The 14,531-nt window shown below is 46.1% G+C and overlaps 1 protein-coding gene across 1 annotated transcript in view; it reads right to left on the bottom strand.

Moving 5' to 3' along the window:
* The window catches only part of exoc4 (exocyst complex component 4), a 113,279-nt gene that overhangs the window by 74,343 nt on the left and 24,405 nt on the right, over positions 1-14,531 (bottom strand). Inside the window, exons 8-9 of the mRNA XM_048267252.1 lie at positions 11,215-11,360; positions 10,801-10,889 (exon numbers count right to left, since the gene is read on the bottom strand). Coding sequence (XP_048123209.1) covers positions 10,801-10,889; positions 11,215-11,360 — 235 coding nt within the window. The remainder of the gene's footprint in view (positions 1-10,800; positions 10,890-11,214; positions 11,361-14,531) is intronic.

Here is a 14,531-nt window from a genome sequence, read left to right as displayed (position 1 = left end):
GAACAGGCAGTCAGGTGGCCCTGCGCTCCCCTGTGGTAGGAGCTGATCCCGGGATTAAAGCAGACTAAGGGGAAAGGGTGTGTGTCTGGGCCCTGGAACAGGCTGCAGGGGCTGGGGTGGGGGGTCCCCATGGGCCCCTGGCAGGTCCTGGAGGCCCAGGCGGCCCCACACCTCCTCCAGCCAGCCGCCCATGTAATCAAGCCAGCCAGTGACTTAGTGAAATTGCATTAGCCACAGGCTCCTGGCTTTGATTAGAAATGGGGTTTGATCTGCGCTGGATTCGCGCTCCCGTCTCCGGCTCTGAGCGAAAGGGGCGGGGCAGGAGGGCGGCATAAAAGTGGCGATATCGGACGTGCAATGCCTTCTGGAACACCGCGACAGATCTCTGTGGACCTGTGTGCGTGTGAGTGAGTGTGTGTAGGTATAGGGCTGTGTGTGTGTGTGTTTGTGTGCGTTTTCATGACAGTATATGTGTGTGTGTGTTTTCGTGTGTGTGTGTGTTTTCGTGTGTGTGTGTGTGTTTTCGTGTGTGTGTGTGTGTGTGTATATATGTGTGTGTGTGTGTGTGTGTGTGTGTGTGTGTATGTATGTATGTATGTATGTATGTATGTATGTATGTGTGTGTGTGTGTGTGTTAGAAGGTTTACAGGGACCGAGTACAGAGGGTGCAGTACAAACAGAGCAAGCCCACTCATAATCCCTCATTTACAATGAGTGTCAGGGTTAGTGGCACTCTGTCAGCGTAATCTGAAATGTCAACTTTCGGCCAGATCAAAGCTCCTTCCGTAATGGCTTTATTTCTGCACCTGTCCCTGTGGCGAGGGACGAGGCCTTCAATGTCCAGCATGTCACTGCTGAGGGGGACCTTCTTTGACATTCTGGTCACAAGCATCCACAGACATGTAATTAGTGCTTCCTCACAGGCATGTATGTAGAAATATACGGGAAAAGACCAAACATGAGGTCTTTAGGGTATATGAAAAAACACCAAACCTAAAGGTGCTTAATCTGATTACTAATGCATATTTGCCACATCTTACATTTGAACCTGCTTTAATATACCCTGGAAAAAAACGAATTGCTTTGGTTTACAGTACATTTCTATATGAAGACATAGGTGAAATGGAGGATTAGATATACTCTGTTTTCTCACTTAGTTCATTTATTTTTTTCTAACACTGGAACACAAACGGTAGCACTGATGCAGAGTGAAGGTGAATAAGCAAACACTCATAACGGCACCTGAGCTGTCATGACCAAACCAGCGGCTGTAATAAGATCAGGCCAATTCAATAATTCATGAACTCCTCTGGCTGGCTGCCTGGCCACCCCTGCGTCTAAAACAACCCCCCCCACCACACACACACACACACATACCATGTCCTCGTGTCTGATTGGCTCCTAATGAGCTGCTTCTATTATTAAAATTAATTTGAAGGGACAATCTTCCGCTCGCCCCATGCGCCAGACAGGAGAGGCCGTCAGGGGACCTGGGTGCCGCTGCCACTCGCCTATGATACCCGATAAATAAATATGGAAATGTGGAAATTGAATGAGATTAATTATTGAATGTGTCAGTGCCCATGGGTTTCGGTGACCCGAACGTGCGTGTTCTCGCTCTCACACACACACACACACACAAATGCAGACACACGCGCGCACACACACCAACACAGAGATACTGCCAGGCACGCACAGATGTGTGAGCAAAAGGCGACGCACCTCTGGCTGATACAAATTTCATCAAAATGCACTGGTGACAGGTTAACCAGCTGTGCACGTTCTTTAACCCTGGTCATCTGTCAGGTCTTGTTCAGAAAACAAATCAAATTTGTCAACAATATGTACAAAGTTTCTTTGTGTGTAATTCTGTGCAAAGTGAAAGAGGCCATTAGAGACACATGAGCCAGTTACTGCATTTAGTTAAGAGGCTGTTTGCATCAGAATGAGAGAATGAAAGGTGTGTCTGTGTGTGTCTGTGTGTGTCTGTGTGTGTCTGTGTGTGTCTGTGTGTGTCTGTGTGTGTCTGTGTGTGTCTGTGTGTGTCCTGATTAGCAGCTTGTCATGCTCTTCATCTGATCTCCTGTGGTTTAACTCCATTGCTGCAGGAAAATAAAACAAAGCCCTCCACCTCCAATCAAGCCCTCTGCATCAGTCCCTTCTCTCCCTCACATCACACAGGTGGAGTGCCCCACCAGGGGAGGAGAATGGGGGGTGGGGGGGGCCGTGGGCTGACCTCTCTTGATTGGCTACCGCTTGCTGCATCCTCAAGTACTCTTTGATCCATGTTGTGGGTCTGCATGCATGTGTGTGTTTGTGTGTATGTGTATGTGTGTGTGTGTGTGTGTGCGCACACATGTCAACATTGTTGGAATGCATCCTGTGTTTGTGGTAATATGATATGTTCTTGCGTGGTTTATGAGAATTCCTGTCTTAAACACTGTATCTGTATTTTACAGAGGTACCTCTGAAGTCCAGAGTGAGTGGACTTGCTTTGTGCATGACTGTTAGGGAGAGTTACGTCAGTCATGGAGAGTGACAGAGGTAGAGAGTGTGTTGGTGGATGTGTGTGTGTGAGTGAGTGAGTGTGTGTGTGTGTGTGTGTGAGAGTGTGTGATTGTGAGTGTGAGTGTGTGTGTGTGTGTGTGCATATGTGCATGTGTGCGTCCTTCACCCCTCCTTTCTTCCAATCACCCTGGGGCTGAGATTAAAGGTAAACACGCAGCTGACAGCCTCCGTGATGACAGCCCCTCGCTGATTAAAATTAGCCCTAGTAGGGAAACAGTCACACAGGTCCCCACTCTCTCTCAGTCGCTCTCTCTCTCGATCTCTCTCTTTTCCTCCTTTCACTCTCCTAGTTGGTGATTAGAAGCCAAAGCTGTGTCAGCCTTCAACTGACAACAACACCTCCCACCACCTTCCCTCCTTGACAGACACAGACACACAAAAACACCTCTATCTGAATTTACCCAGCAGCAAACACAGATAGGACTTTCTGAAGCAGTAGGAACAGCTTCCCCCACACACACACACACACACACACACACTTCTTCTGACAGTACACACAACGTGCTCAAACTCACACTGAATCACATTTTTGGGGTAGGTAGAGGATATATATATAAAAAAAAATCCTCTCTCCTGTCTGCCCATAAAGAAAGACTAGAAAACTTCAACCGCCAATCCAACACCATTTCCGTTCCTCTCCAATCACGGATGCTATTAGGAGCCCCGGCACTGGTGTCTCCCGGCAGCCTGCAGCCTATCCATCAGCGTGGAAAGCAGGCTGGGATGCCGGGCTCTCGCCCGCACGAGCCACCGGGGCACCGGGATGCTATTACATCCCTCGCGGCGCGGCGGCACAGAAATAACAAGCCAATCTCATTTCAACACTCAGCTAATTCAATCATCTCCCACTGATGAGATCTACCACAGGATTTCACCACCAGCGCAAAACAGTACAGGGAGGAGTGCAGAGAGAGAGAGAGAGAGAGAGAGAGAGAGAGAAAGAGAGAGGGAGATAGAGAGAGAGGAAGGGAGAGATGGAGAGTAAAGAGAGAGTGATAGAGAGAGAGAGATGGAGAGAATGGGAGAGAGAAGAGAGAATCCAAACCATAATGTTATTTTAGCAATCATCAACATCTCAACAGAAGTCATGTGTGAGCAAACTGAACCTGGAGCACATCTGTATACACACAGCAACTGCTGTCATTAGCGTGTGTTGTGTTTCTGTTTCCCTGGCAAACAGCGATGGAAGTAGATGATGGTGTGAGTGTCTATGTATGTATGTGTGTGTGTGTGTGTGTGTGTGTGTGTGTGTGTGTGCACATGTGCTCACATTCCTTCCTCCTGTCGGCACCTGGCAGAACAGGAACGCCATCCCACTCCCCGTTTTTCCCTAATAACCTGCCAGGTTCCCATCCCATTGCTCACGTCACCTGTGTCATGTTGTGGCAACATTCCGGTAGAGGAAGGACAGCATCCAAGACAACAGAGGCAGAATCAGACACAACAGATGCTTGTCACTTGGAAAGTATGCTGTGGTGTGTTGAGGGAGTCTGTGAACAGACATGAGTGCTTGGCGTAAGCCATGCCATCAAACATGGCAACTATGCAACAACATTGGCTATACCTGACAAATGCGAAGAGAATCACGACAAATGACGGTTCTCAACACTATGCTGTTGAACATTCCAGGGACAATCAAACTAGCTGCTTGTCTTAACTCTCTCTCTGTGTGTCTGTGTCTGTGTCTGTGTCTGTGTCTGTGTCTGTGTCTGTGTCTGTGTCTGTGTCTGTGTCTGTGTCTGTGTCTGTGTCTGTGTCTGTGTGTAACACTGATGGGGGTTGTGGGCTCCTACATGGCCACACCTGGTGGAAGTTAACAGGTAATGCTATGACTATTATGAAGCAGGTAAACAAAAAAGTTAAATAATTAGGGTGGTTTGATGTTGTGTTCTAAGTGCATGTCTAGTGTGGTCCACCAGAATGGAACTCTTGAACCCACTCTTTGCAATTGATTTCGGTCCAATTCCCACTGGCTCACTGTTGTCCTTTGGAAAATTAATTAATCAGTAAATAAATTAAGAAATGAAACAGGCACACTGCAAAATAACCAAAGCCACAGCCTGTGGCCAAGACTGATTAAAGGCAACTGAATGGATCTATTAAAACACCAATCTCCAGAGCGGGTGTCCGCGCAGACAAACAAACAAACACACACACACACACACAAACAGGCCATGGTTGACTAGACAAAGGCACTGAGCGGCGGCAGGCAAAAATTCCACTAAGACAGGGGAAGGTGGTGCTCAACCCAATAGCTCAGGCTGCCCCTACACTGCACAACGCTATTCATCTGTAAAATCAAGGTTCATGTTCAAGCTGGGCACTGTAACGTACCTTGAAACACATTCTTATTGTATGTTATGTAGCAAACTGATCTGAATTGAATTGAATTATGCATAGGTGCAGGTCACAAGGACAGTGGGGACTGTGTAGGCACAATGAGGCAGTAGAGAGCTGTGCTATAGTGACACATCTTCCCTGAGTGTTCATGTCTCCTCTCCTCTCCTCCGTGTGGAAGAGGCGGGAGAGGCGGCTGGGCTGAGGCGTGTGCCTGTGCAGACGGTGGGGACTCGCGTGATCAATTACTCTCGCCTCTCACCAGCCAGCTCGTGAGGAAGATCAGACCCTCCATCCCCGTACAGATTTGTGCTGATAAGTCGCATGTACACACACACACGCACACACACACACACACACACACACACACACACACACACACACACACACACACACACACAGGGTATGCCGTAGTACAAGTGCCGTATGTGAGCATTCACTTGCCCACTCACACAGATCACGCGCGCACACACACACACACACACACACACACACACACACACACACACACACACACACACACACACACACACACACACACACACACACACACACACACACACACACACACTGTGCGGTTTGGGACGGAGGCTTCCGGGATGTCATGCGGAGTCTGGATCATCACTTCATCATCACTTCATCCCTGTGTGCCTGTCTGCTCCATCAGGACCCGTTTAGTAGAGACGCCATTAGCTCTTCAGCCTGACCTCAGCTGCCAAGAAATCAAGGATACAAAGACACACTTCCCCTCCAAATCTTCTCCTAGTCATAGTTTTGTAAAAATACTGACATACGCATGCTTTATGAAGCAGTGTGATGAGAGGGGAAAAGATTGTTTCACACACGGCACATGGCACATATACAAGAGAGATCCATAAAAACATACAAACACACACTCACTGCGTGTGCGTGTGTGTGTGAGCGAGAAAGAGAAAGGAAAAACGAGAGTGACAGACAGACAGATTTTTTTTCAACCAATCAGTAACTATTGTTACATCAACCTCCTCTCAAACATCTTTGCTGGCGGATGCATGAACATGCTGGTGTGTGTGTGTGTGTGTGTGTGTGTGTGTGTGTGTGTGTGTGTGTGTCTCCGAGACACCATTCAAGGCCAGTCAATTGTTACCCCCCATCCCCCCCCCCCCCCCACACACACACACACACACACACACACACACACACACACACACACACACACACACTTGCCCCCCGTTTTTTTTTCCTCCCGCATCTGCCAAATACCCAGCTGATTGTGTGTCAAATTACCCACAGGTGCTCCTTGTCTCACAATCACGGGTCTAAATGGAGCCCTGGCCTTGCTGGCCAATCACATTTGGGCTCAAGCATTGCTGCCCCAGCCCTGGTCATCTCAGCACGCCTGGCGCTGATTGCTGCCCATCTCACTAGTCCGTCTACCAGCCTCCGCCCGCACGACCCTCATTGTAGCACCGACAGACAAGCAGGGGTGGAGTAGATCCTACTAGCCCATCCACTCTTTGCAAAGGTTTAGGAGAAAAAGATAGGAGGGGATAAGATGTCAAAAAGATGAAGCTCTGAGGCATTATACCCAAAGACACCAATCAACCTTTTGTAATAGTTGAGGAGGAAAAAGGCAGTAATAGATCTATACTGATACAAAGAGACAGGAGCTCTCTGATGGGGTCCAAGGCCAAACAACATATCCACGAGTCCCCAGCACTCATCCTGTTTAATTGTCACATCATTATTCCCTGGCCTGCGGCTCAATTTGATATCAGCTTTCAGATACGGAGGTGATAAATCATAATACCTGAAGTATTGATCATTTTTACAAAGCAATTGCCTCGTTATTATTGACTGTGGAAGAGGCCAGGCCAGGCCAGCATTTCCAGCATAAAATGTATGAGTGGAGACACTTGGAGCACACTTTAAGAGACGGGTGTTTTTGAAGTTGTCACTTGTCGTGACGTGATGGAGCAGGCCAGGCCTCATGGGAGCGGAGAGCGACTGCTGAAACCATGGATACTAGATGGCACCAAGGCCTGGGCTTCCATTACGGAGACGTCCAGGCGGCCCACTGTGATAACAGACACTGGCCTGTGCAGATGAGGATGTGGAGAATTCAAAACCCCACTTACACACACACACACACACACACACACACACACACACAGACAGACAGCCACACAAACGCTACCTAACACACATATACACCTCCAGCCACACACAAACACATGTACACACACAGCACACACACCACACACACACACACACACACACACACACACACACAGCACTACACACACACACACACACACCTCCTCTCCCACCGTGAGACATTTTTCCATTTGCACCTCTCCCTCCCTATTGTGCTGCACAAATCAGGCTGACAGAAAACAGCACTCACACTCCCTTGGACCAGTCGGTCACTGAGCGCCAGAGCCACTCTCCACTCTACAGGGAGCTACACCATTATGCATAAACAAGATTGCTAATACAAGATTGCCATTCTCTCGTCGCAGGCACCAGGCTTTAAAGGGAAAACTCTATTTGGGCTTGTTTTACTGGTGTGAGGGAGGAGAATGTAGCCTTTGTAATAATAATCCCCAAAGCCAATTCAAATGTTAAAAGCTATTCTGTGTGTGTGTGTGTGTGTGTGTGAGTGTGTGAGAGAGAGAGAGAGAGAGAGAGAGTGTGTGTGTGTGTGTGTGTGTGTGTGTGTGTGTGTGTGTGTGTCCTAGCCTTCTGGGACATTGACCTGATCGAAAACATGTTAGTTGATAACCTCACAAGGCTAGTGCTTTTTTAAGCTTGGCTCCTACAGACTAATTTACACCTATTCCCTAAGAACCATGAAAAATCATGAAAACACCGGCCACACAGACGTGCTTCTGTCGGGGTGATGACTTACAGGGCCAAGTGGGGTGAGCGCTACACCTGAAACTGGCAGTGGAAATAACTAAAATAACAAACCCTCTCTGCATTTTTTTTCTACCATCCATATACATTTGTGAGGGAGATGGAAGAAATAAAATGTAATGGAACCATTCAAGGCAGAGCACAATTTTTTCTGTGGTGGCCCTTGGTGCATTGTGCAGGGCTACACCTGGGGGAATGTCCAAGATGACATTTTCTCACCTCAATGTCGTGTTCCCATCTTATATTGATTGTCACTTGACTGTTGGCGTACAGAATCCTCTCTTTTTTTCATAGACGGAAGGCAAGAAGATTACTAAGGGGACCTCTGTTGAACAGTAGCCATGTATATGGACCTCTGTTAAACAGTAGGCATGTATTTGGACCTGCCACATACACAACTTAATCAAACTGACCAGTTATGTTTACCCTGCAAGTATCCTTGTGAATGTGTGCCTACATATATTTGTCTATATATCTTTAATGCTATTGCACAGATGTATTAATATTATTACACAGATGTATTACACAGTGGTAAACAGACACAGATATCGCAGCAGGCCAAATATACTCAAGTAGGTAGCCTAGTAGACTAACAGACTTTGTGATAGAACAAGAGATAGAAACTGGTATGTAAAGATAAATACGACAGGACGGCAAGCAAAGATAGAAACACTGATTCATACCCACAGTGAAACTGTGAGCCTTGCGCTCCCCAAGCCAACTATCTGAGGGGAACTTAAGGGTAGAGACTCGCTCTGAGAGTGGCACAACACCCACTCACAGCCACCGCCAGTCAGTCACAACGCCACACGGGTGACAGCCAACCACAGGCACAGCCTCAGACAAAACACTGCAATGGACAAAGCTGTTATACGTTTGGGCTACTGTTGTGCCCAGAACATCAACAGACCCTTTTATAGTTTACTGAGAAAACCTCTCTGTGACCTTCATTTGTTTACACCTGCTGACAGTAACTACAAAGGGGGATGGGGATGGGCGGGGGGGTGAGGCTATAAGACTTGAAACAATGTTTAGGATCCAGCATACCTATGAAGCATGTGGAATAGCTGCAGATAAGGAAGGAGCTGGAGGAGAGTGCCATGGGTCAAATAATGTAGCCTTATCAACCAGATAGACTGCTGTCTCACATTTAAATGCACCCTTTGAACCACCATCACCGTATTGCCAAAATAAATATTTCTCCTTGACGTGACTACAACACATAACAATTCCATAGGCTGTAGTCCAATTTCCCATGACACCCCTTGGCAGGAAAAACAGCATTTTCCAGATGCAAACACTGCAACAGTCCTTCTCAGCTAAACCTAGGAGTGACAGACCCATGGAGTTAGTGTAAAGGAGACAGATAAGATATTCTGAAACAAACACAACTCCAAGAGTTTACAAGGAGGTGAGGCATTCTGAGCAACATCTTAAACTTTAAAAGTCTTAAAATAAGCAATGACCTCATGGCTTGGCCAATCCTACTGGATTCAGAGCTGGTCACTGTTCTCAGTGCTCTTACACTCTGTCTATCCTGCCTAAAACCCAATTATAAATACAGGGGAAGTCTCTCTCTCTCTCTCTCTCGTGCATTTTCATATTTCTAATTTATTTCTAAAGAAAGAGCCCTGAATGGCCGTTATAATGAAAACAATGGCTTTAAACCACACCACTCTCCACCACCTCTCCATCACCATTCCTACACTCCAAAAGCTCAATCATGGCAGAGACTTGTTTCACTTTTTAAATGATTCCCCCTTCTCTCTCTCTCTCTCTCTCTTTCTCTTCAATCTTTCTTTCTGCCATTCACCTCGCAGACTGAGGCATGAGTTCAGCTTTGTGATGGGGTAAATGAAAGGGAGAAAAATCTCATCTTCTTTTCAAAACGCTGCCAGGCATTCAGCCGTCCAAATATTTTCCCTTTTTCTTCACTTCAGAAATAGCAAGGGGAGACAGAATAAAAAATGGGATGAGAAAAGAGAGGCGAGGGACTATTTGAAGCCCATTTGCTGTCTTATCGGATGTTAATCTGTACATTTCACTCTCTGCCGACGGTGCGTGCCTGGTCAGTGATGACTGGCGTTTACAATCAAATGGAATTGTAGCTGCAGACCGAGCCAAGACAGGAAGATTCCAGAAAGCCTCTACCACGCCAATGCTCACGCTAGAGAAAATATTATATCCCCCAAGCTACCATCTGCTCCAACTCAATAAAGATCCTCAAATTGAAACTGCTCTTAAATATCTTTTGTGAAAACTTTTGAGAAACCAGGTAGAATAAAAAGATACAAGGAGGCATTGTGTCTGGAACCAGCATGCTATCAAAGTTTTCTGTCCTCCTTTAAAGTTCCCTTCTCTAGTTACCTCAACATTGTTGTTCTCTCTCTCCTTCCTTCCCTCCCTCCCTTTCCTTCGTTCTCTCCCCCCATCTCCATCATTTCACACAGGCTGTGTCTCAGAGGCATAGGGTGTCGGAGAAAAAAAAACTAAACGGGAAAAAAGCACGGCAGGCAAACAGTGCTGTCAAGCATCGCTGATTGAAACCGCAAGGTCACTCTGCAGTGAAAGAGAAAAGAGGGAGGAAAAAAACAACTTGAGACAAGATGCTCTCCAGGGAGTCTGTCTGCCTCACCCACAATGTATGTGTGTGTACATGAGTCAGAGTGTGTGTGTGTGTGTGTGTGTGTGTGTGTGTGTGTGTGTGTGTGTGTGTGTGTGTGTGTGGTGTGTGTGGTGTGTGTGTGGGTGCTGTATACTTTTGATTCATTTTGTGTCTCACTGCTTTTTGTTCCAAAAAACTAAACAAAGTCCCAAAAAAAAAAAAAAAAAACACTTAAAAAAAAAGGACACAGTGAAGTTAAAAGCCATCTTCCTACTTCAGTCCAAGGTCCTTGTCTGGCATCTCCCACTTTTGCACTTGCTCCAAACACACACACACACACACACACACACACACACCTCCGACCCAGAGGGAGTCAGTGGTGGCCCACTCACCCTGCAGCTCTCCACTCTTGCTGTACAGCTCCCTCCTCTGCTCCCGCAGGTAGGCACTCATGCTGATGGCATGGGAGGACGACTCAAACCTACGGGGAGGAGAAGCGCAAGTCAGTCTTCAGCCACACCATGAAGCACACATCTACTGTGGGAACTAAACACACAGAGTCGATTTGACTTCTGCCTCCATGTCATCTTTTTCGGCAATTCACCCTAACAAGTTGCAAATCAATATCCCTACTACAGTATGGGCAAGGAAAATTGCTCTCACAGAGAAACATACAAAAGCAACGGTAATTTTTTTTTATATCTGCAGATTCTGCACTGCTCTCTGCACAAGCAAATTTTAACAATAGTGATTTGAGTTGATTTATAGTCTAGCCTACTTTCTTCTGCGACCTTTTTGTTGCTTACTTGAAAAGTGACTGTTTTCTTTGTATTGGTTTCTTTTTGGCAAAGAAGGCCCCAAAATCGCTGGCGGCACTGGTGTAGGAGAGCTGGGCAGAAGGCTCAGCGGCACTACGGCTGTTCTTCACGTCCAGGTAGTCCATTAGCAGCACCTAAAGGGGATGGGGGAGAGAGAGAGAGAGAGAGAGAGAGAGAGAGAGAGAGAGAGAGAGAGAGACTGTCAGGTTGCATGACCCAATGTGTTGAGTTATTTATTCAAAGCTTCACCACGCTACTGAAACCTGAAGCAGACTTCCGGATTGATTTATTCAACACATCTCTGACCCACGCCTGCCAAAATGAGCAAATCTGTTCACACACCAACAACCAGGGGCCCATCAGTCCAGCTTGTCTGTGGAGCAGTGGGCTCCAGCCACTCAGCCATACCCATTAACCTTGATTACAACCACAAACACAAGTTAATAAACATCCCCCTCGGCAGCCGGTAAGGTCCTGCGGTAGGAGACGGAATAGAGAGAGAGGAGAAAACAACAACTAAGTTTTAACTTTCGCCACAAATTAGCCCCTACCCTTCTGTGCCACCTTCATCTCCTCCTCTTCCGCCCTCAACACCCCACACACACACACTTCTAATCGTTTCATAATTTACTGGGGCAATTTACTCTTTGCTATTTCCAACCGCCGGACAAAACTGCCCTTAGTGGGGGAGAGTCGGGCTGGGGTGGCGGAGAGTAATGAGTGCACAGATGGAGATACATCTGACTCGTAATGGTGTAATTAAACCTGGAGAATGGGGCCCTTCAGTGACAGAGAGAGAGATGGAGAGAGGGAGAGAGAGGGGGACAGAAAGAGGGGGGTAAAAAGAGGGGAAAGAGAGAGGGAAAGAGGGAACCCTCGTCCCTCGTCCGCGGTCATCCCTCAGCCTGTGGGCTCGGGACTCGCTGCCGCCGTTGTCCTCGGTGGTGAGAAAGCGCGGAGTTATGATCCTGTCAATGTATTAATTACTAATGACCATCTGATCCACTGCCGGAGCCAGCTCGCTACATAACCCTCCCGAACTTAATTAAATGCGAGCATTTGCCTGATGAAGGGGTTCCAACCTACTTAAATTGCATTAACGGAGAGTGACTGAACTTCAGAGGCAATTAACTATGGGACAGTGTGTGTGTGTGTGTGTGTCTGAGAGAGAGAGAGAGAGAGAGAGAGAGAGAGAGAGAGAGAGAGAGAGAGAGAGAGAGAGAGAGAGAGAGAGAGAGAGAGAGAAGGGGCAGCCAAAGAGGAACTAATGATAGCTATTCTGAGGCTCTAGCACACCTTTGAGGGGGAAACTTTGTGAGCACAATAACAGGTTTTGCTAGCTGATTAGCCTCTTGGCTCTGTGAGTAAAATAAATTCACTGACTGATGCCATTTCAGGTTCAATTATGAGATGTTTATTCTCTACTATTGCCACACCATGGATGAACTCAGATTGTTTCCACTGGAGTCAGTTGTGAATTATATAAAACTATAGAGATTTGAGTTGATTGGTGTGCAAACCACAGTATCCTTTCTCCGATGTACAGATTTTTAAATCAGTCTTTGTCACTGCCTGGTGAAACCCAAATTGAATCCATTAATGCTTTTCCAAGAAACTATTTGAGAATCATAAAAAAGCATTAATAAAATAGGAAAGTGACTGATAGCACTTTTACCCCAATATACACCATTGGGTTTCAATCTCCGCAGTAAATGTCTCGCAGTGAATCTCTGCCATCTCATGAGAGAACATGATAATGTCTGAACGTGGTTCTGTGAGCACAACCTTCATTACTTGCCCTGCCTGAGTCAAGATGTGTGTATGCGTGAGTGAGAGTGTGTGTGTGGCTATAGGTGCAATATGTATCTGTGTGTGTGCATGTACAGTATGTGTGTGTGTGTGTGTGTTGGGTTTTGGGTGTCCAAGAAGTTCCCCTCCGTCAGCCTGATTAGAATCACCTTTCCCTTTCCGGCGTCTCTCCTGTGTCTCATTATAGGCTAGTGACATTGGCCCCACATTTTTGAGATACCCCTACCAGAGGTAGAACTAAACGCAACAATGTTTTTCCTTATCTCTAAGGTCTCCCATATATGAAATGGATTCTTAGCTAAAAATGTTTTATTGCTAAGATTGTTAAATTAACAGATATTGTTATACACCCCAAAACCAAAAAAGGACTAAAATATAGCCTGTCCGTATGGGAGTTAAGACATATAAACTAGTGCAGATCAATCACACAAGCTCTGAGAGCTTTGAAACTTGTCATGTTGATAGTCAGGAAGTTGCTTTACCTACTAGAAAAGACTGGATGTGAATATCTTGATGTATGGAATGAATAGAGACATGTAAACGTACACCTAAAATAAGCGGACATGCAAAAAATGAATATCTATGCAGAATGTTTTCATTTACTTTGTAGCTGCTTTACCAGGGATTATCATAGAAACACATATGATGGCTTATGGGAAAGGTGGGGTTGTACTAAATCCAACAATACCAAATATGTAAATATAGTATGACGAATCAGGGTGTTCTGCCACTCAATGTATGAGGTGTCCAAAATGAAAGAAAACAGAACACTAGCAAAATACAAGTCCAAATCACATCATCAGTGGTGAGAAGAATGTTCATTCATTGTTACTGCAAGGCAAGTGCTGATCTATATTTACATTTAATAATGATACATTTCATATGAAACACAGATCCCATTGATCCCATCAGGTTAACACTGGAATGGAACACCTTTATTAAAATATTTACATTCACTTGAATTTTGTTTTGGTCAAGTCATTACTGAATAATGGAAAATAATATTGTTAGCTTTTGTCTGTCCAGACCAGCAGTAGACAGTAGAGCCTACACTGCTTACTTCACCCCTAAGTAGCTAAACAGTTAGTTGTAGAAACTACTTTCCCTAGCTAAGAAAGTACTTAGCCCTCTGACTAATGTTGCATGTGTAATTCAACTTGATTTGCATTTCAATGAAAATTCCGAAATTTTTCCTTTTCACTAGTCTCTTGAATTATAAGGCCTTTTCACACAGAGATTACGCTAAATTTGCGGGAAGAGGAGACGTCTTTTTGCCGCAATGTGTGTCTGAAAATGAGGTGAAAATTTGCCGGCCTGCTGATCTGTTCACATGATGCGGCATTTTGGGGAGCCAGGAGGCAGGATCAGCTAGCAAATTAAAATGTGACGTGCAATAGGGGGCGTGTAGAGTGATATAGGGGCATCTTTCCCCCGACGCTGTCTCTTCCTGACTTAGGCTCTGCCGTTGGCCCGGGCGCCTCATTACCTCACCACAC

This window comes from Alosa alosa, chromosome 17, assembly GCF_017589495.1.
Source record: "Alosa alosa isolate M-15738 ecotype Scorff River chromosome 17, AALO_Geno_1.1, whole genome shotgun sequence".
Lineage (NCBI taxonomy): Eukaryota > Metazoa > Chordata > Actinopteri > Clupeiformes > Clupeidae > Alosa > Alosa alosa.
Note: the sequence above shows the minus strand (reverse complement) of the source record. Positions and strands in the feature narration are given on the sequence as shown.